This window comes from Jaculus jaculus, chromosome 18 (assembly GCF_020740685.1).
Source record: "Jaculus jaculus isolate mJacJac1 chromosome 18, mJacJac1.mat.Y.cur, whole genome shotgun sequence".
Taxonomy (NCBI): Eukaryota; Metazoa; Chordata; class Mammalia; order Rodentia; family Dipodidae; genus Jaculus; species Jaculus jaculus.
In genome coordinates, this window is record NC_059119.1 from 50728312 (window position 1) to 50749054 (window position 20743).

General features: G+C 47.1%; 1 protein-coding gene across 4 annotated transcripts in view; it reads right to left on the bottom strand.

Moving 5' to 3' along the window:
* The window catches only part of Mta3 (metastasis associated 1 family member 3), a 170216-nt gene extending 157743 nt beyond the window's left edge, over positions 1 to 12473 (bottom strand). For all 4 annotated transcript variants that reach the window (XM_045137713.1, XM_045137712.1, XM_045137714.1 and 1 more), the window contains exons 1-3: positions 12401 to 12473; positions 8426 to 8493; positions 2723 to 2816 (exon numbers count right to left, since the gene is read on the bottom strand). In XM_045137713.1, coding sequence (XP_044993648.1) covers positions 2723 to 2816; positions 8426 to 8493; positions 12401 to 12428 — 190 coding nt within the window. In that variant the 5' untranslated portion in view covers positions 12429 to 12473. The remainder of the gene's footprint in view (positions 1 to 2722; positions 2817 to 8425; positions 8494 to 12400) is intronic.
* Positions 12474 to 20743: the final 8270 nt, after the last annotated feature.

The window sequence follows — 20743 nt, forward strand, 5'->3', positions numbered from 1 at the left end:
AATCCTTAAAGATGTGTGTCACCAAGCCCGGCAAAACACTCTTTTTTTTTTTTTTTGATAATGTTTTTTTTAAACTTTTTTATTTATTTATTTGAGTGTGACAGACACAGAGAGAAAGACAGGTAGAGGGAGAGAGAGAGAATGGGCGCGCCAGGGCTTCCAGCCTCTGCAAACGAACTCCAGACGCGTGCGCCCCCTTGTGCATCTGGCTAACGTGGGACCTGGGGAACCGAGCCTCGAACCGGGGTCCTTAGGCTTCACAGGCAAGCGCTTAACCGCTAAGCCATCTCTCCAGCCCCGGCAAAACACTCTTAACAAGTAAGTATGTGTGATGGTCAATGCTAATTGTCAACGTGACTGGATCTAGAATCACCTAGAAAACAAACTCCTGGGTATGTCTGTGAGGGATTTTCTACATTAGGTTCATCGAGATAGCACAATCCAGCCTGCATGGCACCTTTGCATGGTCTGGGGCTCCAGACTGAATAAAAAGGAATGAGCTCTGTTTGCTGACTATGGACTGAATGTGATCCGTTCTGCTTCATGATCCTGGCACCACGCCTTCCCTGACAAGACGGACAGTAACCTCCAAGTATGAGGAAACAGACCCTTCCTCCCTTGAATTGTTTCTGTCAATTGCTTTGTCACAGAATCACAGAAAGTAAATAATACAATATGTAATTTAAAAAAAGGGGGTGGGGGGAACGGACTTCTGGCTGGGCATGGTGGCGCACACCTTTAATTCCAGCACTTGGGAGGCAGAGGTAGGAGGATCGCCGTGAGTCTGAGGCCAACCTGAGCCAACGGGTACAACAGTGGCACATCTGTCATGGTGGAAACCAACTGTCCTCTAATTGGACTGAAGGCCTGCTCCATGGGTGGAAATGCATCCCTGATACTGAATACTTAAAACAGGGGTAGTCATGAGCTCTAGGGGTGCAACGTCTGCTGCTGTCTGGCTAAATGCATATACTATGCTTATCAAACTGCCCAGTAAGCACTTCTCTTAATGTTCATACCCTTATATTAATGCTACTCTCACTTTGGGTAGAGAACCTTCTCTTTTCAGATGGCAGTGACCTTGGGATGACTCAGAAGGCATCATGGTGCTGGAAAGAAGTGACAGGAGGGCAATGGCCTATAATGTTTTGGCGGCAGCAGGGACCTCCCTGGCCAACAACTCACTGGTATCCCATCCCTGGCACTGAAAATCTTCTAGTAACAATCTATAACTTCTGGGTGTTCCATGGTCCAAAAAAGTAGGTTTCCATACGAGTTATTTATATCCTCCTAGATTTTGATTAGCCCTCCCCGACCTTTCCTTTACTCAATCTCTTCCCCTCACCTCACTTAGGCCTTTTCACCCCCATTAATCTGTTCTTCTACTTACACAAATACAATACCATCCTATTAAGTCTCCCCCCCCCCCCCAGCTTCTATTCCCTTTATATCTCCTTTCTAGCTTACTGGCCTCTGCTATTGAGTTTTCTTCCTACTCACATAGAAGTCTAATCATTTGTAGCTGGGATCCACATAATTAATTTTTCAATACGTAAACAAACAGGGCTCCGTGGACTGGCCATGCAAGCTTGAGTACCTGAGCTCAGATCCCCAGAACCACACGCTATTGCAGTCATGCCTCCATCCAGACCCTTGGAAAGCCAAAAAAAAAAAAATTTAGTCCTGGCACTCCCTTTGATATCAGCACCCGGGAAACAGAAGTTGAAGGATTACTGTGAGTCCAAAGCCAGCCTAGGTTACACAGTCAGTCCCAGGTCAACCTGATCTACAGTGATACCCTGCCTACCCGCTTCTATTCCCTTTATATCTCCTTTATATCTCCTACGGCCCAAAGACAACTGTCCACATGCCCAGGGGGTCACACAGCCTGGTGAAGGAGCAATGCAGTGGTAGACACGAAACCCTGCCTGAGAGCCAGGCGTGGTGGCGCACGCCTTTAATCCCAGCACTCGGGAGGCAGAGGTAGGAGGATCGCCGTGAGTTCGAGGCCACCCTGAGACTTCATAGTGAATTCCAGGTCAGCCTGGGCTAGAGTGAGACCCTACCTTGAAAAACCAAAAAAGAGAGACCCTACCTCAAGCAAGGTAGATGGTGTGGACCGACACTCAAAGCTATCCTCTGATCTCCACAGGCATGCTATAGCATGCACAATGCACTCACACACATGAAAATGTATATACATACATATATACACACAAAAAATAACAATAATAAATCTAGCTGACACAGCAGCTCACACAGGAGGAGCAGTTAAAAGGCACTTTCCTGCAAAGCCTAAGGATCCAGGTTCGATTCCCCAGATCCCACGTCAGCCAGACGCACATGGTGGCACACGCATCTGGAGTTCGTTTGCAGTGGTTGAAGGCCCTGGTATGCCCATTCTCTCCCTCTCTCTCAAATAAATAAAAACAGAATATTAAGAAGAGGAAATTAGAAGGAGAAAGATGTGTTACGATAACAAAAACCATTTTTTTTTTTGGATGTTCTTTTCTTTTCTCAATTTTTATTAACATTTTCCATGATTATAAAAAATATCCCATGGTAATACCCTCTCTCCCCCCGCCCCCACTTTCCCGTTTGAAATTCCATTCTCCATGATCTTTTCCTCCTCCACAGAAAGCATCTTCCTCACATCATGGCAAACACAAGACAAGCATTTTCTTGATCCAAAAAGAAAAAAAAAAAAAGATGTTTAACTTACTAGCATGTTTGTCTGCAAGCATAATAAGGGTGTTGGAAATATCTCGTCTTCTATAAAAGCACACAACTTTTGCTTCCACGTTGCCACTTGCAGTCTAAGAAATAAAAATAAATAAATAAACGTTATATGGGGGCTAGGGCATAGTTCAGTTGGTAAACTGCTTGCCTAGCATGCATAAAGCTCTGGGTTCAACTCCCAACACCATGTAAACCAGGCAGGGTGGCACACACCTATAATCCCAGCACTGGAAAGAGTTGAAAGGCTCAGAAGTTCAAGGTCATAGAGCAAGTTCAAAGTAAACCAACCAGCCCTTTAATCCCAGCACTCAGAGCAAGACCCAACAACAACAACAACAAAAAAAAAAAAAAAAACATATAGTCAGCCAGCCTAGGTTACAGGAAACAGAGAATAAAGCTGGCAAGGGACCTGGGATGTAGCTCAGTAATGAAATGTCCTGAAAAGAAGCTGGGCCTAGGGGCTGGAGAGATGGCTTAGCGGTTAAGGCGCTTGCCTGCAAAGCCAAAGGATCCCGGTTCAATTCTCCAGGACCCACGTAGATGCACAAGGGGACGCATGCATCTGGATTACGTTTGCAGTGGCTGCAGGCCCTGGCGTGCCCATTCTCTCTCTTTCTCCCTCTCTATCTCTCCCCCCCCCTTTCTCTCTCAAATAAATAAATAAAATATACTTTGAAAAAAAGAAGATGGTGACTTATGACTACAATCCCAGCACTCAGGAGGCAGAGGCAGGAGGATGACAGCAAGTTGAAGGTCAGCCAGATCTACAGAGTTCCAGGCCAGCAAGGGCTACCTAGTGAGACCCTGTCAAAAAAAAAAAAAAAAGAAAAGAAAAGGGGGACTGGAGAGATGGCTTAGCGGTTAAGGCACATGCCGGCAAAGCCTAAGGATCCAGATTCGATTCTCCAGGTCCCACATAAGCCAGATGCACATGGTGGTGCATGCATCTGGAATTTGTTTGCAGTGGCTGGAAGCCCTGGTGTGCCCATTCTCTCTCTCTCTCTCTCTCTCTCTCTCTTTCTGTCTCAAATAAATAAATAAATAAAAAGAAAAGGTAGGGGAGATGGCCCTTACTTGCAAACCTTGGTGACCCTGGCTTGGTTACCCAGTACTCAGGTAAAGCCAGATGCAAATGTGGTACAACCACACACACTAACACACATACACACGCACACAAGTACACACACAAAGTTTAAAAAGGTATAAAGGGAGACCCTATCTCAAAAAAAAAAAACAAAGAATTAAAATTGAAAAAAAATAAATAAAAAGGAGAGGAAATTAATCCCCTATTTTGTGTGTGTGTTGTTGTTTTTTTTTTTTTTTTTGGTTTTTGAGGTAGGGTCTCACTCTAGCCCAGGCTGACCTGGAATTCACTATGGAGTCTCAGAGTGGCCTCGAACTCACGACGATCCTCCTACCTCTGCCTCCCGAGTGCTGGGAGTAAAGGTGTGCGCCACCATGCCCGGCTTAATCCCTTAAATTTTAAAATCCACATATGGGGCTGGAGGGATGGCTTGCGGTTAAGGCACTTGCCTTCAAAGCCAAAGGACGTAGGTTCGATTCCCTAGAACCCACAAGGTGGCATATGCATCTGGAATTCATATGCAGTGGCTGGAGGCCCTGGTACACCTATTCTATCTCTCTTTCTCTCTCTCCCTCTCTCCTCTTTCTGTCAATTAAATATATATATATTGGCAGTTATAGTGCTTGCCTACAAAGCCAAAGGACCCAGGCTTGATTCCCCAGGATCTACACAAGCCAGATGCACAAGGTGGTGCATACATCTGGAGTTTATTTGCAGTGGCTAGAAGCCCTAACGTGCTCATTCTCTCTCTCTCTCTGTCTATCTGCCTCTTTCTATCTCCCTCTCTGTCTCTAATAAACAAACAAAATTTGTCAATTTCATGAAGTTTGGCAGCAACATTTTAGTGAAAAATTGTCTTGTGGAAATACTGCCCTTGAAAATTGAAACCATATTAAATTTCTACCAAAAAATGCCAATATATTTCACAATATTGTGATCAAACATCCTCCTGAAGAAATGATCCAGCAATCTGCTAAATGAACAGGCCAATGTTTCCCTGTCAATAAAATCTATCTGTTTTCAACGATAAGTTTTATTCTATTTTTGTCTCATTAGTGAGCTCTTCCAACATCAAGACTCTACAAAAATTATCAGGTTTTTTTTGTTATTGCTTTTTGCGGTAGGGTCTTGCTCTAGCCCAGGCTGACCTGGAATTCACTATGTAGTCTTGGGTCTCCCAAGTGCTGGGATTAAAGGTGTATGCCACTACACCCAATGATAGTATCAAATTCTTCTTTTAATATTTATTTATTTGAGAGAGCAAGAAAGGGAAAGAGACAGAGAGAGAGATAATGAGTGTACCAAGGCCTCCAGCCACTGCAAATGAACTCTAGATACATGCACCACCTTGTACATCTGGCTTACATGGGTCCTGGGGAATCAAACTGAGGTCCTTTGGCTTTGCAGGCAAATGCTTTAATTGCTTAATTGCTAAGCCATCTCTCTAGCCCCTAAAAGATTGCTTTTTGTTGTTTGTTTGTTTGTTTGTCTTTTTGAAGTAGGGTCTTGCTCTAGCTCAGGCTGACCTGAACTCAGTATGTATGTATTCTCAGGGTGGACTGAACTCACACAATTCTCCTACCTCTGCTTCCCAAGTGCTGGGATGAAAAGTGTGTCAAATTCTCTTTTAGTCTTGCCTAGTTTGCATTCAGGTTTGGTAGAGTTATTTGGAGGGAAAGAGAAAGGTTAAAATCGAAAACTGGTTGTCAATTTTTCTTTTTTTTTAAATTCTTTTCTATTTGTTAAATATTTATTTACCGCTTGAGAGAGGAAGAGGCAGAGAGAGAGGGAGGGAGAGAGAGAGAGGGCACCCCAGGACCTCTAGCCACTGTGAATGAACTCCAGATACATGCATCACCTTGTACATCTGTCTTTACATCAGTACTGGGGAATTGAACCTGGGTCCTTTGGCTCTGCAGGCAAGCACCTTAACTGCTAAGCCATTTCTGCAGCCCCAAGTTTTCTTTGGTTAATCTCTGGGGTGGATGTCGTTCTTGCTTGTAAAGACTGAGCCAGCAGTGCTGCAGAGATTGCTTAGTGGTCAATGCACTTGCCTGCAAAACCTAACGAGCCAGGTTCAGTTTCCCAGGAGCCACGCATCCGGTGTTTGTTTGCAGTGGCTGGAGGCCCTGGCATGCCCATTCTGTCTCTCTTTTCTCTCTCTCTACTTGCAAATATTTTTTTTTTTAATGTCTATTTATTTGCAAGGAGAGAGGGACGGAGAGATTATGCACACCAGGGCCTCCAGCCACTGCAAATAGACTCCAGATGCATGCCCCACTTTGTTCATTTGGCTCCACGTGGGCACTGGGGAATGAAACTGGCTCTGAAGGCAAGTGTCTTAACTGCTGAGCCATCTCTTCAGCCCTAAAATACATATACATATGTATTTTATTTATATATATTTTTTTATTTGTATATATATGTATTTATGTATATATGTATATATTTAAATATGTATATATTTAAAAGATTTTGCCTGTGTGTTCTTATTTTGAAACAGAATCTTACTAAGTAGCCCAGTTGGCCTTGAAGTCAATTCTTTTACTTTAGCCAATTGAGTGAGGCTGGCTGGCTTCCTCCCTCTCCTTTCCTTTCCTTTCTTCCTCTCCTCCAGGTCTCTCCCCTCCATTCCCCTCTTTCCCTTTTAAATGTCTTATTTATTTATTTATTTATTTATTTATTTATTTATTTATTTTGGTTTTTCAAGGTAGGGTCTCACTCTAGTCCAGGCTGACCTGGAATTCACTATGTAGTCTCAGGGTGGCCTCGAACTCTCGGCGATCCTCCTACCTCTGCCTCCCAAGTGCTGGGATTAAAGGCATGCACCACCATGCCTGACTTATTTTATTTTATTTTATTTTTTTGGTTTTTCAAGCTAGGGTCTCACTCTAGCCCAAGCTGACTTGGAATTTACTATGTAGTCTCAGGACAGCCTCGAACTCATGGCTATCCAACTACCTCTACGTTCCCAAGTGCTGGAATTAAAAGCATGTGCCACACCACACCCAGCTTGTTTAGTTATTTGAGAAAGAGAAGAGAGAGAGAAAATGGACACGCCAGGGCCTCCTAGCCATTACCAACGACCTCCAGACTCATGTGCCACCTTGTGCACCTGGCTTTGCGTGAGTCCTGGGGAAGCAAGCCTGGGCTGCCAGGCTTTGCAAGTTAGGCCTTCAAGTGTCATCTCTCCAGCCCAAGGTCTCGCTCTAGCACAGGCTGACCTGGAACTCACTCTGCAGTTCAGGTTGGCTTCAAACTCATAGCAATCCTCCTACTTCAGGCTCCAAGTGCTGGGATTAAATGTGTGACCCAGCATACCCGGCATGGGGTATGGGGGTTTTTGAGGCAGTCTCATTCGGTAGCCCAAGCTGGACTATAACTATGTAGCCCAGGTTAGCCTTAAAATTCCCAGCATCCTCCCACCTTAGCCTCTCCAAGGCTGGATTTACAGGTGTGAGACTGCACAGGCCCAGCTGAATTTCCTCCTTCTAAAGCTGGAGGGGAAATATTAGCACACTAACAAAGGAAAGATAGAGCACTTGGGAGGCTGAGGCAGGAGGATTATGAAGTTGATTCTAGCCTGGACTACACAGGGAGTCTATCTCAAACAAACAGACCAAAAAATAATACACATATATTTCTGTCAATCTGCCTCTTCCGCTCTCTAGCCCTCTCTCTCAAATAAATCCAGTCACGAATGACCTAATCTTTGAGGCTCTGAGGAATTTGAAAAAATGTACAATTTTTGGGCAAAAATATTCAGTAACAATGTTTAATGCCAAAGAGACCAAAAAAAAAAAAAAAAAAAAAGTAAAAGAATATTCAGAATCCTGGGCTAGACAGGTGATTTAGCATTTAATATACTTGCCAGCAAAGACAAAGGACCCAGGTTCAATTCCTCAGGACCCATGTAAGACAGATGCACATCTGGAGTTCATTCACAGTGGCTAAAGGCCCTGGCACACCCATTCATTCATATTCTCTTTCTCTTTCTACCTCTTTATCTCTCTCAAATAAGTAAATAAACATATTAAAATAAAAAGAATATTCAGAAGTCAGGCATGGTGGCACACACCTTTAGTCCCAGCACTCAGTAGGCAGAGGTAGGAGGATTGTTGTGAGTTCAAGGCCACCCTGAGATAAAATGAATTCCAGGTCAGCCAGGGCTAGAGTAAATCCCTATCTCAAAAAACTAAAAAAAAAAAAAAAAAAAAAAATCTGGAGCTGGAGGGATGGCTTAGCAGTTAAAAGTGTTTGTCTGCAAAGCCAAAGGACCCAGGTTCGATTCCCCAGGACCCACATAAGCCAGCTGCACAAGGGGATGCATGTGTCTGGAGTTCGTTTACAGTGGCTTGAGCCCTGGAGCACCCATTTTTTTATTTCTCTCTCTCTCCCTCTCTTTCTTCCTCTTTCTCTCTGTCAAATAAATAAATAAATAAATAAATAAAATATTTTTTAAAAAAGAATATTCAGAACCCTGTATAACTCTCTATTCTGAACTCTCTACCTTAAAGAGTCTGGAACTGAAAGTAAAAAATAACCTTTTAGGCCTTTTACCCAATAACCCTTCAATGGAAAACAACCAAAGTGGGGGAATACCTTGTTAAGTTCTTCTATTCTTCTGATTAGGTATGGGTTGCTGGAGGAATTCTCAAAGTAGACATAATCTGTAATCACAAGAAGTTACAGAACTTAATAATTTCAACATAAAGCTCGCATTTGGCAATCCTCAACTTTCTGCATTAGGCAATGCACTATGGGAAGCAGGTAATAAATTCACCTGCGATGTGACATGCATACAGTACAGTGTACCACGTGCCTGATTCCATACCGCCATTTCCAGGCCGGGCGTGGTGGCGCACACCTTCAATCCCAGCACTCAGGAGGCAGAGATAGGAGGATCCTCCTGAGTTGGAGGCCACCCTGAGAGGACACAGTGAATTCTGGGTCAGCCTGGGATTAAATAGGGCTGGAGAGATGACTTAGCGGTTAAGGCATTTGCCTGAAAAGCCGAAGGACCCAGGTTCGGTTCCCCAGGACCCACCTAAGCCAGATCCACAAGGGGGCACATGTGTCTGGCATTCAAGTTCATTTGCAGTGGCTGGAGGTCCTGGCACTCCATGGCACGCCCATTCTCTCTCTCTCCCCCTCCCTACTTCCCTCACTCTCTCTGTCTCCCTCATCAATAAAAACAGGCTGACATTTCCGGCCTCACTATGTAGTCTAGGCTGGCCTGTAACTCAATATCCTCCAGCCTCAGCCTCAAACTTTCTATGCAGCAGAGGTTGGTCTTGAACTCCTGATCCTCCTTTTCTCACCTCCCTAGGATTACAGGTTCATGTCACCAACAACAGGACAAAGGAAAACCAGAGAGACAGGAAGAACGCTCCCCAAACTTTGAGGTCAGCCAAAACTACATAGCTAGCTGTCTCAAAAAGAGAGAGAGAGATGGCTTCGCGGTTAAGGCACATGCCTGCGAAGCCTAAAGACCCAAGACTGATTTTCCAGGTCCCACATCAGCCAGATGCACATGGTGGCACACGCATCTGGAGTTCATTTGCAGTGGCTGGAGACCCTGACATGCCCATTCTCAATCTCTCTCATAAATAAATAAAAATAAATCTTGAAAAAAAAAGGTAGGGGCTGGAGAGATGGCTTAGCAGTTAAGGCACTTGCCTACGAAGCCTAAGACCCAGGTTGGATTACCCAGATCCCATACAATGTAGTGCACACATCTGGAGGGCCCTGGTGCACCCATATTCTCTATCTATATATCTATGACTCTTTCTCTCTCTCTTAAATAAGTCAATAAATAAAAATAGGGGCTGGAGCTCCTGGTCTAGTGGCGCACGCTTTTCATCCCAGCACTCAGGAGGCAGAGGTAAGGGGCTTGCTGTGAGTTCAAGGCCAGACTGGAGACTACATAGTGAATTCCACATCAGCCTGAGCTAGAATGAGACCCAAGGTCAAAAAAAGAGGAGGCTGGAGGAATGGCTTAGCCGTTAAGATGTTTGTCTGCAAAGCCAAAGGACCCAGGTTTGATTCCCTAGGACCCCAGTTAGCCAGATGTGCAAGAGGACGCACGCGTCTGGAGTTCATTTGCAGTGGCTGGAGGCCCTGGCGCACCCTTTCTCTCTCTCTCTCCTCCTCCTCCTCTTTCTCTGTCAAATAAATAAATAAAAAATATTAAAAAAAAAAAAAAAAAAAGGACTGGAAGGGCTGGAGAGATGGCTTAGCGGTTAAGCGCTTGCCTGTGAAGCCTAAGGACCCCGGTTCGAGGCTCGGTTCCCCAGGTCCCACGTTAGCCAGATGCACAAGGGGACGCATGTGTCTGGAGTTCGTTTGCAGTGGCTGGAGGCCCTGGCGTGCCCATTCTCTTCTCTTTCTTTCTCTCTCTCTCTCTCTCTCTCTTTCTCCCCCCCCCCACCTCTCTCCCTCTCTATCGCTCTCAAATAAATAAATAAACAAAAAAAAAGTTTTTAAAAAAAGGGACTGGAAAAATGGCCCAAAAGATGGTCAGTAATTAAAGAACCTTGCTTGCTAAGCCTGAAGAACTGCCTGGGTTCGATTCCCCAGAACCCACGTAAAGTCAGATGAAGATGTCTGGAGTTAAGTCTGCAGCAGCGGGAGGCCCTGGCATGACCACACGCTCTCAAATAAATACATAGGCAAATAAATATTCAAAACTATAAATAAAAATAAACCTAAACAAAACACTGACACTTCATCCGTGTCACCGCTGAACAGTCAGGGCCCACTAATGCATTCTCTCTGCTGTTTCCACATGTTTTCCCTCCAATTCAATTGGCTCTGAAGTATGCTTGTCACATAAAACTGTGGACCTAGGACAAATTCTGAGCAAGGAGAGAGGCTTAACTGGCCATTTTCCATTTCCATCATCAACTTAAAAAAAGCAAAAAAAAAAAAACAAAAAACCCAAAAAACCCCACAAACTTTAGAGCTGGGCGTGGTGGCATACATAGTAGGTCTTTAATTCCAGTGCTTGGAAAGCAGAGGTTGGTGGGATCACTGTCAGTTCGAGGCCACCCTGAGACTACATAGTGAATTCCAAGTCAGCCTGAGCTAGAGGGGGACCCTACCTCAAAAAGCAACAATAACAACAACCACAAAAAACTTCCAGGTAGGCAGAGTAGGTTAGAGGAAGCACGGGGACAAACGTTTCCAAAAAGAAAAGGAGAGGGGGAGGGGGGAGGGAAGGGCCTGGGGCCACTTGCTGAGAGAGGCCCTCGGGGAGGGGTGGGGTGGGGGGGTGAGGGGCATGATGCTGGAATCTTCACCCCTGTGACCATAGTCAATCCAAATCCATTCAGGCTCTGGCCACAGGGAAACGATTGCAAAGTCTTCAATTAAAAAAAAAAAAAGAAAATGAAAATGAAAATGTCAAGCGTGGCTGGAGCGTCCCTACTGTGTGTTTAAGCGTGGCTGGAGCGTCCCTACTGTGTGCTTAAGGCTCCCTGCACCGTCCCGGTCTACCTCGGGGGCCGTCTGCAGCCTCTTGGCTCGGTGGCCTCATTTTAGCCAGGCCCGTCCCAGGGCCGCCCGCCGGGAGCTCCGCGAGCGAGCCGAGGAGGAAGAGCGAAGCCTCAAACAGGCGAACACGCCAGCGATCGGAATTATTATTTTACCAGGAAAGAGGGAGGGAGGGGCGGCGGAGGAAGGAGAAAGTTTGTTTGACCTTATTTCTCTCTCTCTCTCTCTCTCTCTCTTCTTCTTCTGCGTGAGACTGTGCAGCCCAAGACAGCAGCCGGAGCAAACCGTCCAGGTGGAGCTCAAGTCCTCCCGCCTCTCTGTCTGGGGGTCCCTGCGCCCCCCCCCACCCCCCGTGCCCGAACCCCCGAGCGCAGAGCCACTCTTGGGGAGTAGAGGTGTATGTGGGGGGTGGTGAACGCAGGAAATGTGGGGAGTGCATGTAGCAATTGAGGATGCATGGGCCCTGGTTCTGCAAACAGGCCTGTCCAGCTGTGCACACCAAGTGTGGGTCACCCTCGTCCCCCGCTCACCCCGTGGCCCACACTTGCATGGGGGAAAAAAAAAAAAAAAGGCAGCGGTGGGGCACATGTCCCCCCCCCTCTCTTTTCTGTTCCCAACCACCACCACCACCACCACCCCAAACCCCACCTTGCTGCCTAGGAAAAAGGCCACTGGGCTAGACGGTGGTGGGGGTAGGGTCTGGGGGGGGCTGTTGCAAGGGCCTTGCCCCCCTCCACCACCAGCTGGGGTTTCGTGCACGGGGAGGGACCGCGCGTCCCCAAGTCGAACCCGAGGCAGGGGGTCGGTGGTCCCGGATCGGGGGTGGGGTGTGTGTGTGGGGTGGGGGGATCCCGCGCCGAGGAAGGGGGGGTGCAGGACCCCCCGTGGGGGGGAGGGGAGGGTGGGGGCGGGGAGTGCCCTCCACCCCCCTCCTCTCTTCCTCCCCCTCCTCCCCCTCCTCCTCCTCCTCCTCCTCGAGATCGCGAGCGCCGGGGACTCCCGGAGGTTACCCCGGGCGCTCGTCCTCCCTCCCGGGCCCCATCACCCACACTTGCCGCGGCCAGCCCCCGGGTCCTTCCCTACCTCCGACCCGGTACATGTTGGCCGCCATGTCCGCCCGTCCGCGGAGCCCGAGCCGAGCCGAGCCCCGCCCGCCGCCGCCGCCGCCGCCGTGCCGCGGGGGAGGGGAGGGGAGGGCCGCCGGGGAGAGGGGAGGGGACGCCCAGGGCCTGGGCCGCGAGCGCGGGGCGCTGGTACCCGAACCCACCACCACCATCGCCGCCACCCCAGGAGGCCCGAGCGCGGTGGAGGGGTGCTGCTGCTGTTGCTGCTGCTGCTGCTGCTGGGGAGTCTCGAACAGAGGGGGTGGGGGTGTCTGCTGCATGGAGGACCCCAGGGGTACGCCTGCAGAAGCCTGGTGTGTGTGTCGGGGGTGGGGGGTGGATGTGCACTAGAGGGCCTCTGCCCCGCACTGACACAGACCCCCCCCCTAGGATGGGGGTGACCTCGAACACCTAACTGCGCCCCCTCCTCACCTCCATCATTCCCCCCCCCCCATGACCTATTCTGGGCGAAGCTGACTACTTGGGGCGGGGGATGGCCGTTCAAGAACCTGCAGGCCCTGCTGAGGGTACCCCACACACACGCACAACCCTGCACCCATGTGCCTCTGGTTTGACAAGCTGGGACCAGTGGCCAGGAAAAAAAAACAAAAAAAAAACTTATTTTATCCTGTCACTGGCAGGTCTTGTCCTGGTCACCCAAAAGTGAGCTGAACAAGAAACGAACAGGGCTCCCCACAATCCAGAGGCCATCCCTGCCTCTATAATCGGCCCCTCCTATACAGTGAGCCCTTTGACCAGAAAAGACCTCTATCAGAAGAGAGCTTCCTTTTGTCCATGGAAGGACGATGCGCCCTCCCCACCCCAAAGGAGGAGACAGACAGATAGACAACTGGCTGACTGTGTAGCAAAAGCCTCTTTTTTGTTTGTTTTCTGTTTTTCCATGTAGGTTCTCTCACCCTAGCCCAGGATGACCTGGCTGCAGATGGTCTCAGGCTGGCCTCAACCTGAGATTCTCCTACCTCTGCCTCCTGAGTGCTGGGCTTAAAGGTGGGCACCACTGTACCAGACAAAATCATCTTTTTAAATTTTTTTCTGTGGTGCTAATGATTGAAACCAGGCCCTGAGCAAGCCCCCCCTCCCCCACTGAACTTCATCTCCAGCCCTTCTTCGAGACAGGGCCTCTCGTAGCCCAAGCTGGCCTTGAACTCTTGATCCTCTGACCTCAAGTGCTCTGATTACAAGTGTGGGCCACCATGCACCCCTACTGGAAACTTTAGGCTGGAGAGATGGTTTAGCGGTTTAAGACGCTTGCCTGGAAGGTTTTAAATGTCTATTTTTCTCATTCTAACCCTCCAGACATCTCGGTCTTCATATCCACCTGGGGGCAGGGATTGACTCCAGAGGGCCACAGATAAGATCCTGTCCCCAAAATAAAAACAAACAAACAAAATTTGATTGTGGTGGGGCGTGGTGGCGCACACCTTTAGGAGGATCGCCGTGAGTTCGAGGCCACCCTGAGAGACTCCATAGCGAATTCCAGGTCAGCCTGGGCTAGAGTGAGACCCTACCTCGAAAAAACAAAACAAAACAAAAAGTCGATTCTGAGGCTGGAGGGATGGCTTAGCAGTTAAGGCATTTGCCTGCAAAGCCAAAGGACCCAGGTTCAATTCCCCAGGACCCACGTTAGCCAGATGCACAAGGGGGCACACATGTCTGGAGTTCATTTGCAGTGACTGGAGGCCCTGGCGCTCCCATTCTCTCTCCCTCTCTTCTGTCTCCTTCTTTTTCTATCAAATGAATGAATAAATAAAATATATTTTTTTAATAGGTTGGTTCTGACCTGGCACCCCCAAACGACCAGCAATCAATTCTTTTAGGACAGCCACCCCCTTCCGATCTAGACTCAGACAGGAGAATCCTTCACTGTGCAACTGTCGGTGCCTAGTGATACTGATTGAGTTTGAGGTCTGTGCCTTCAGAGGTCTACCCAGAAAAGAAGATTGCATCCTGGTTCATAACTCATCACAAAACTATGGAGAAGGGCCAGGCATGGTGTCGCACGCCTTTAATCCCAGCATTCCATAGGCCAAGGTAGGAGAATCACTGTGAGTTCGAGGCCACCCTGAGACTACATAGTGAATTCCAGGCCAGTCTGGACTAAAGTGAGACCCTACCTTGAAAAAACATCAACAATAACAATAATAATAATAATAAAATAACTATTGAGAAAAACAATTTTATGGGTAGCCAAGGCAAAGTAAACAATAACTGAATAAATAATAAATAAGTAAATAGATGAAAGCACCTTTACCAGAGTTGCATTGATTGGTTCTGCGCCCTACTATCTCATCTATGAAATGCAACGCTCATTTCTACTTCACAGCTGATGTGTTGAGGAGGATCTGAAAATGCTTTGAAGAGCAAACAGCAAAACACTAGGCAAGTAACAGGTGTCTGTGGCTTATTTTTTTTTTTTTTTTTTTAAGTAGGGTCTCACTCTAGCTCAGGCTGACCTGGAATTCACTATGTAGTCTCAGGCTGGACTCTAACTCGTGGCGATCCTCCTAACCGCCTCCCGAGTGCTGGGATTAAAAGTGTGCACCACCACACCAGTCTTTATTATTATTGTTGTTGTTATTTGTTATTGTTATTTGACAGAGACGGGGAGAAAGAGGCAGAAAAAGCAAGAGAGAGAAAGAGAAGGTGGGCATGCCAGGTCCTTTAGTCTCCGTAAACAAACTCCAGACACATGCACCATGTCCTTACGTGGGTCCTGGGGAATCCAACCTGGGTCCTTAGGCTTTGCAGGCAAATGCCTTAACTGCTAAGCCATCTCTTCAGCCCCTGTTTTTTGTTTATATTTATTTATTTATGAGAGAGAGAGAGAGAGAGAGAGAGAGAGAGAGTGAGAGATAATGGGCTTGCCAGGCCTCTGGACACTTCAAACAATCCCCAGAAGCAATTCCATGGGGATCTGGCTTGCGTAGGATTTGGTGCATTGAACCTGCGTCTTTAGGCTTCACAGGCAAGAGCCTTAACTGCCAAATCTTTCCAGTCCCTGTTGCTTCCTTTTTTCTTTTTGCAATTTTTGTTGTTGTTGTTGTTTTGAGGTAGGGTCTCACTCTAGCTCAGGCTGACCTTGAGTTCCCTGTGTAGTCTCAGGGTGGCCTTGAACTCATGGTGACCTTACTACCTCTGCCTCCAGAGAGCTGGGCTTAAAGGCGTGGGCCACCATGACTGGCTCTTTTTTTTTTTAATACATTTTATTTATTTATTAGAAAGAGACAGAGAGAATGGGTGTGTCAGGGCCTCCAGCCTCTGCAAACGAACTCCAGACGCATGTGCCCCCTTGTACATCTAGCTTATGTGGGTCCTGGGGAATTGAACCTGGGCCCTTTGGCTTTGCCTTAACCTGGAAACTTCAAGGTAATGGACTGTAAGTTTTAGGGTGTTTTCCCATTGGTTTATTTATTTATTTGAAAGTGGGGGGTGGGGCGGGTGTGCAACATGCCCGTGGAATTCGGAGGAGAACCTCAAGGGACCCATACCCCACTTTCTGTGAGACGGGGGTCTCTTCCCACAGCAAATACAACTGGTCACAGAGCTTCAGATTTCTCCTGGCTCAACAAAATCCCATGGTAATTCCCTCCCTCCTCCCACTTTCCCCTTTGAAACTCCACTCTCCATCATATCCCCATCCCCTCTCATCCTTCTTTATTTTTAATATTTTATTTATTTACTTACTTGAGAGAGATAGATGTTAGACAGATTGATGGACAGCTTGCGCAAATGGGCATGTCAGGGCCTGTAGCACAACACACTGCCTTGTGCATCTGGCTTTATGTGGGTTCTGGGGAATTGAACCTAGGTCCTTAGACTTCACGGGCAAGCACCCATTAAGCCATCTCTCCAACGTCCCTCCCTCTCCCCCGCCCTTTTTTTTTTTTTTTTTTTTTTGGAGACAGTCTCACTTGCCCAGGCTGATGTGGAATTCACCCTGCTGCAAGTTTTTTTTTTTAATTTATTTATTTAGTTATTTATGAGAGATCAAAACAAAGAGAGAGAATATTGACATGCCAGGGTCTGTTGCCACTGCAAACAGACTGGAATGTGGATGCGCGTTCTAGTTTGTCTCTGTGCATCTGACTTCACATGGGTACTGGGAAATTGAACCAAGGTCTTGCAAGCAAGCATTTTTAACCACTGAGCCATCTCTCCATCCCAGGAACTCAGAGCTCTCCTCTAATTCCAGCTTCCGGGATTAAAAGCGTGAGCAAGCCAGCCAGGCATGGTGGTAACTTGCCTTTAACCCCAGCACTCCGGAGGCGGAGGTAAGGAGGATTGCTGTGAGTAAAACAGGCCAGCTTGAGACTACAAAGTGAATTCCAGGTCAGCCTGGACAACAAGGACACACTACCTCAAAAAAAAAAAAAGCTGGGCTGGAGAGATGGCTTAGCGGTTAAGCGCTTGCCTGTGAAGCCTAACGACCCCGGTTCGAGGCTCGGTTCCCCACGTCCCACGATAGCCAGATGCACAAGGGGGCGCACGTGTCTGGAGTTCGTTTGCAGTGGCTGGAAGCCCTGGCGCGCCCATTCTCTGTCTCTCTCTCTCTTTACCTATCTGCCTCTTTCTCTCTGTGTCACTCTCAAAGAAAGAAAGAAAGAAAGAAAGAAAGAAAGAAAGAAAGAAAGAAAGAAAGAAAGAAAGAAAGAAAGAAAGAAAGAAAGAAAGAAAGAAAGAAAAATGAACAACAACAACAAAAAAAAGCTGGTCATGGTAGTACACATTTTTAATCCCAGCACTTGGGGGAGGAAGAGATAGGAGAATTGCCATGAGTTGGAGGCCACCCTGAAACTACGTAGTAAATTCCAGGTCAGCCTTGGCTAGAGTGAGAACCTACCTCAATAAATAAATAAATACGGCTGGAGAGAAGGCTTAGTGGTTAAGTGCCTGCCTGTGAAGCCTAAGGATCCCGGTTCGAGGCTCGGTTCCCCAGGTCCCACGTTAGCCAGATGCACAAGGGGGCGCATGCGTCTGGAGTTCATTTGCAGAGGCTGGAAGCCCTGGCGTGCCCATTCTCTCTCTCTCCCTCTATCTGTCTTTCTCTCTGTGTGTCTGTCTCTCTCAAATAAATAAATTTTAAAAAAAATTAAATAAATAAATAAATAAATAAAATAGCCAGGTGTGGTGGTACATGCAGAGGCAGGAGGTAGAAAGATTCTCATGAGTTCAAGGCTACATAGTGAATTCCAGGTCAACCTGGGCTAGAGTGAGACCCTACCTCAAAAAACCAAAATAAATAAATAAATAAAAATAAAATAAAAGCATGACATGATCCACTGATTTTATTTATTTTTAGTTTTAGTTTTAAAATATTTTATTTATGAGAGAGACCGAGGCAGACAGAGTGTGAATGGGTGTGCCTACCACTGCAAACGAACTCCAGATGCTACTAAGTGCATCTGACTTTTCATGAGTACTGGGGAATCCAACTCGGATTGTCCGGCTTTGCAAACAGGGGCCTTTAACCACAGCCATCTCTACCCAGACTGATCTGGAATTCACTATGTACTCTTAGAGTGACCTTGAACTCACGGTGAACCTTTGCCTCCCAAGTGCTAGGATTAAAACCATAGGCTACCATGTCTCAATTCCAGTTAGTTTGTTTGTTTGGTTGTACAAGGGAGGGTCTTGCTCTAGCCCAAGCTGACCTGGAATTAGCCTCAGGCTGGCCTCAAACTCACAGAGTTCCTCCGGCATCAAACTCCTGAGTGCTGAGATTAAAGGCATGCAGGTTAAAGGCTTTTTTTCTGTTTGTTTGTTTGTTTGGTTGGTTGGTTGGTTGGTTGGTTTTCTGAGGTAGGGTCTCACTCTAGCCCAGAGCTGACCTGGAATTCACTATGCTGTCTCAGGGTGGCCTTGAACTCAGGGCCATCCTCCTCCCTCTGCCTCTGGAGCGCTGGGATCAAAGGTGTGCGCCACCACACCTGGCTTTCTTTCTGCATTTTGGTTACCCCCTTGTCTCATTTCCCCAGCTCTTCACTCTCTGTCAAGTGTTGGAGGTCACTATATTAACCATCAAAAGTGTGTGAAGGATCCCAGGAGGCATGTTTCATGTCCTCACCCACCTCTTCGCCTTGGGAGCAGCCTTAGCTAGTTCCCCAGTAAAGACTTGGAAAGAACAGGGATAAAGATGATGAGAAATGGGCTGGAGAGATGGCGTAGCGGTTAAGCGCTTGCCTGTGAAGCCTAAGGACCCCGGTTCGAGGCTCGGTTCCCCAGGTCCCACGTTAGCCAGATGCACAAGGGGGCGCACGCGTCTGGAGTTCGTTTGCAGAGGCTGGAAGCCCTGGCGTGCCCATTCTCTCTCTCTCCCTCTATCTATCTTTCTCTCTGTGTCTGTCACTCTCAAACAAATAAATAAAAAATATTTTAAAAAAAAACTTAAAAAAAAAAAAAAAAGGTGATGAGAAAGAGCCGGGCGTGGTGGTGCACGCCTTTAGTCCCAGCCCTGGGGAGGCAGAGGTAGGAGGATGGCTGTGAGTTCAAGGCTACGCTGAAACTACATAGTGAATTCCAGGTCAGTCTAGGCTAGTCGAACAAGACCCTACCTTGAAAAATAAAACAAAAAGATGGTGAGAAAGAGGCTGGCGAGATGACTCAGCAAGTAAGAACACTTGGCTGAGACAGCATGAGCCTTGAGTCCAACATCTAGAACTCTTGTAAAAAGCCAGGCATGAGCTGGCCATGGTGATCCAATGCCTTTAATCCCAGCCCCTCTACGGAGTGACTTCCAGGTCAGCCTGGGCTAGAGAGAGACCCTACCTCGAAAAACCAAAAACAAAAGCAGGCATGGATGTACATTCCTATAAACCCCAACACTGAAGGAGGCAGAGACGGGGATTACAAGGGCTTCTGATCAGCCAGTCTAACTAAAAAAAATCTCCAAAATCAATGAGAAACCCTGTCTCAAGGAAATAAGGTGAAAGAGCAATAGAAGTGAACGTACGTGTGCATACCACACACGTCAAAATGCTGCCTCTACACACTCCCTCTGAGACAGAGATTTTTTTTTTTTTTTCTCAAGGTAGGGTCTCGCTCTAGCCCAGGCTGACCTGGGATTCACTATGTAGTCTCAGAGTGGCCTCGAACTCACGGTGATCCTCCTACCTCTGCCTCCTGAAGGCTGGGATTAAAGGCGTGCGTCACCATGGCCCGTTTGGGAATTGGTTTCTGTCTCAATTTAGGGATGAAGTTTTCATTCAAAAAAGGGAGAGTGTGCGGGCCACAGTCTAGGAGCCTTGTGATATTGAACCTAGGAAAGCAGCCTGGTGGTGATTAAAATGCAGTTAATCTGAAGTCAAAGACCAGGCTTTGGAGAAGGAGCTGTATCTTGTTGGTGCTTTTATGATTTATTTCTCCCTCTCTTTCCCTCCACCCCCTTCTTTTCTTTTCTTTTATTTTCTTTTCTTTTATTTTATTTTATTTTATTTTATTTTATTTTATTTTATTTTATTTTATTTTATTTTTGTAAAATTATTCTGGAAAAAGCCAGCCTGCCTCAGAAGTTTTAGGGAGGTCTTGGACTGTAAAAGTGAACAATTGAGTCTCAGAAGGGGGAAAAACAAACAAACAAACAAACAAACAAACAACAAAAAAAAAAACAGCACATGGCATCACCAATGCAGACGTGAATGTCCTTGGGGAGAAAACACCAGCCTAGGGACGGTTACTGCCTCTCTGGTCATATGTGAAATCCTGTCGAAGTACTGGTTTGTGAAGCTAGAAATTCACTCTGTAGTCTCAGGTTGGCTTCAAACTCATGGCGATCCTCCTACCTCCGCCTCCTGAGTGCTGGGATTATGTTTTTGGTTTTCTATTTTTTTTTTTTTTTTTTTTGAGAGTGACAGACACAGAGAGAAAGACAGAGGGAGAGAGAGAGATGGGCACGCCAGGGCTTCCAGCCTCTGCAAATGAATTCCAGACGCGGGCGCCCCCTTGTGCATCTGGCTAACGTGGGACCTGGGGAACCGGGCCTCGAACTGGGGTCCTTAGGCTTCACAGGCAAGCGCTTAACCACTAAGCCATCTCTCCAGCCCTGGTTTTCTTTTTTTTTTTTTTCGGTGCTGAGGACCGAACCCAGGGCCTTGAGCTTGCTAGGCAAGCGCTCATCCACTGAGCTAAATCCCCAACCCCCCTGGTTTTCTATTATTTTTTTGAGGTAGGGTCTAGCTCTAGCCCAGGCTGACCTGAAATTCACTCTGTAGTCTCAGGATGGCCTCGAACTCTCTATGATACTCCTACCTCTGCCTTCCGAGTGCTGGGATGAAAGGCGTGCGCCACCATGCTGGGCTAAACATCC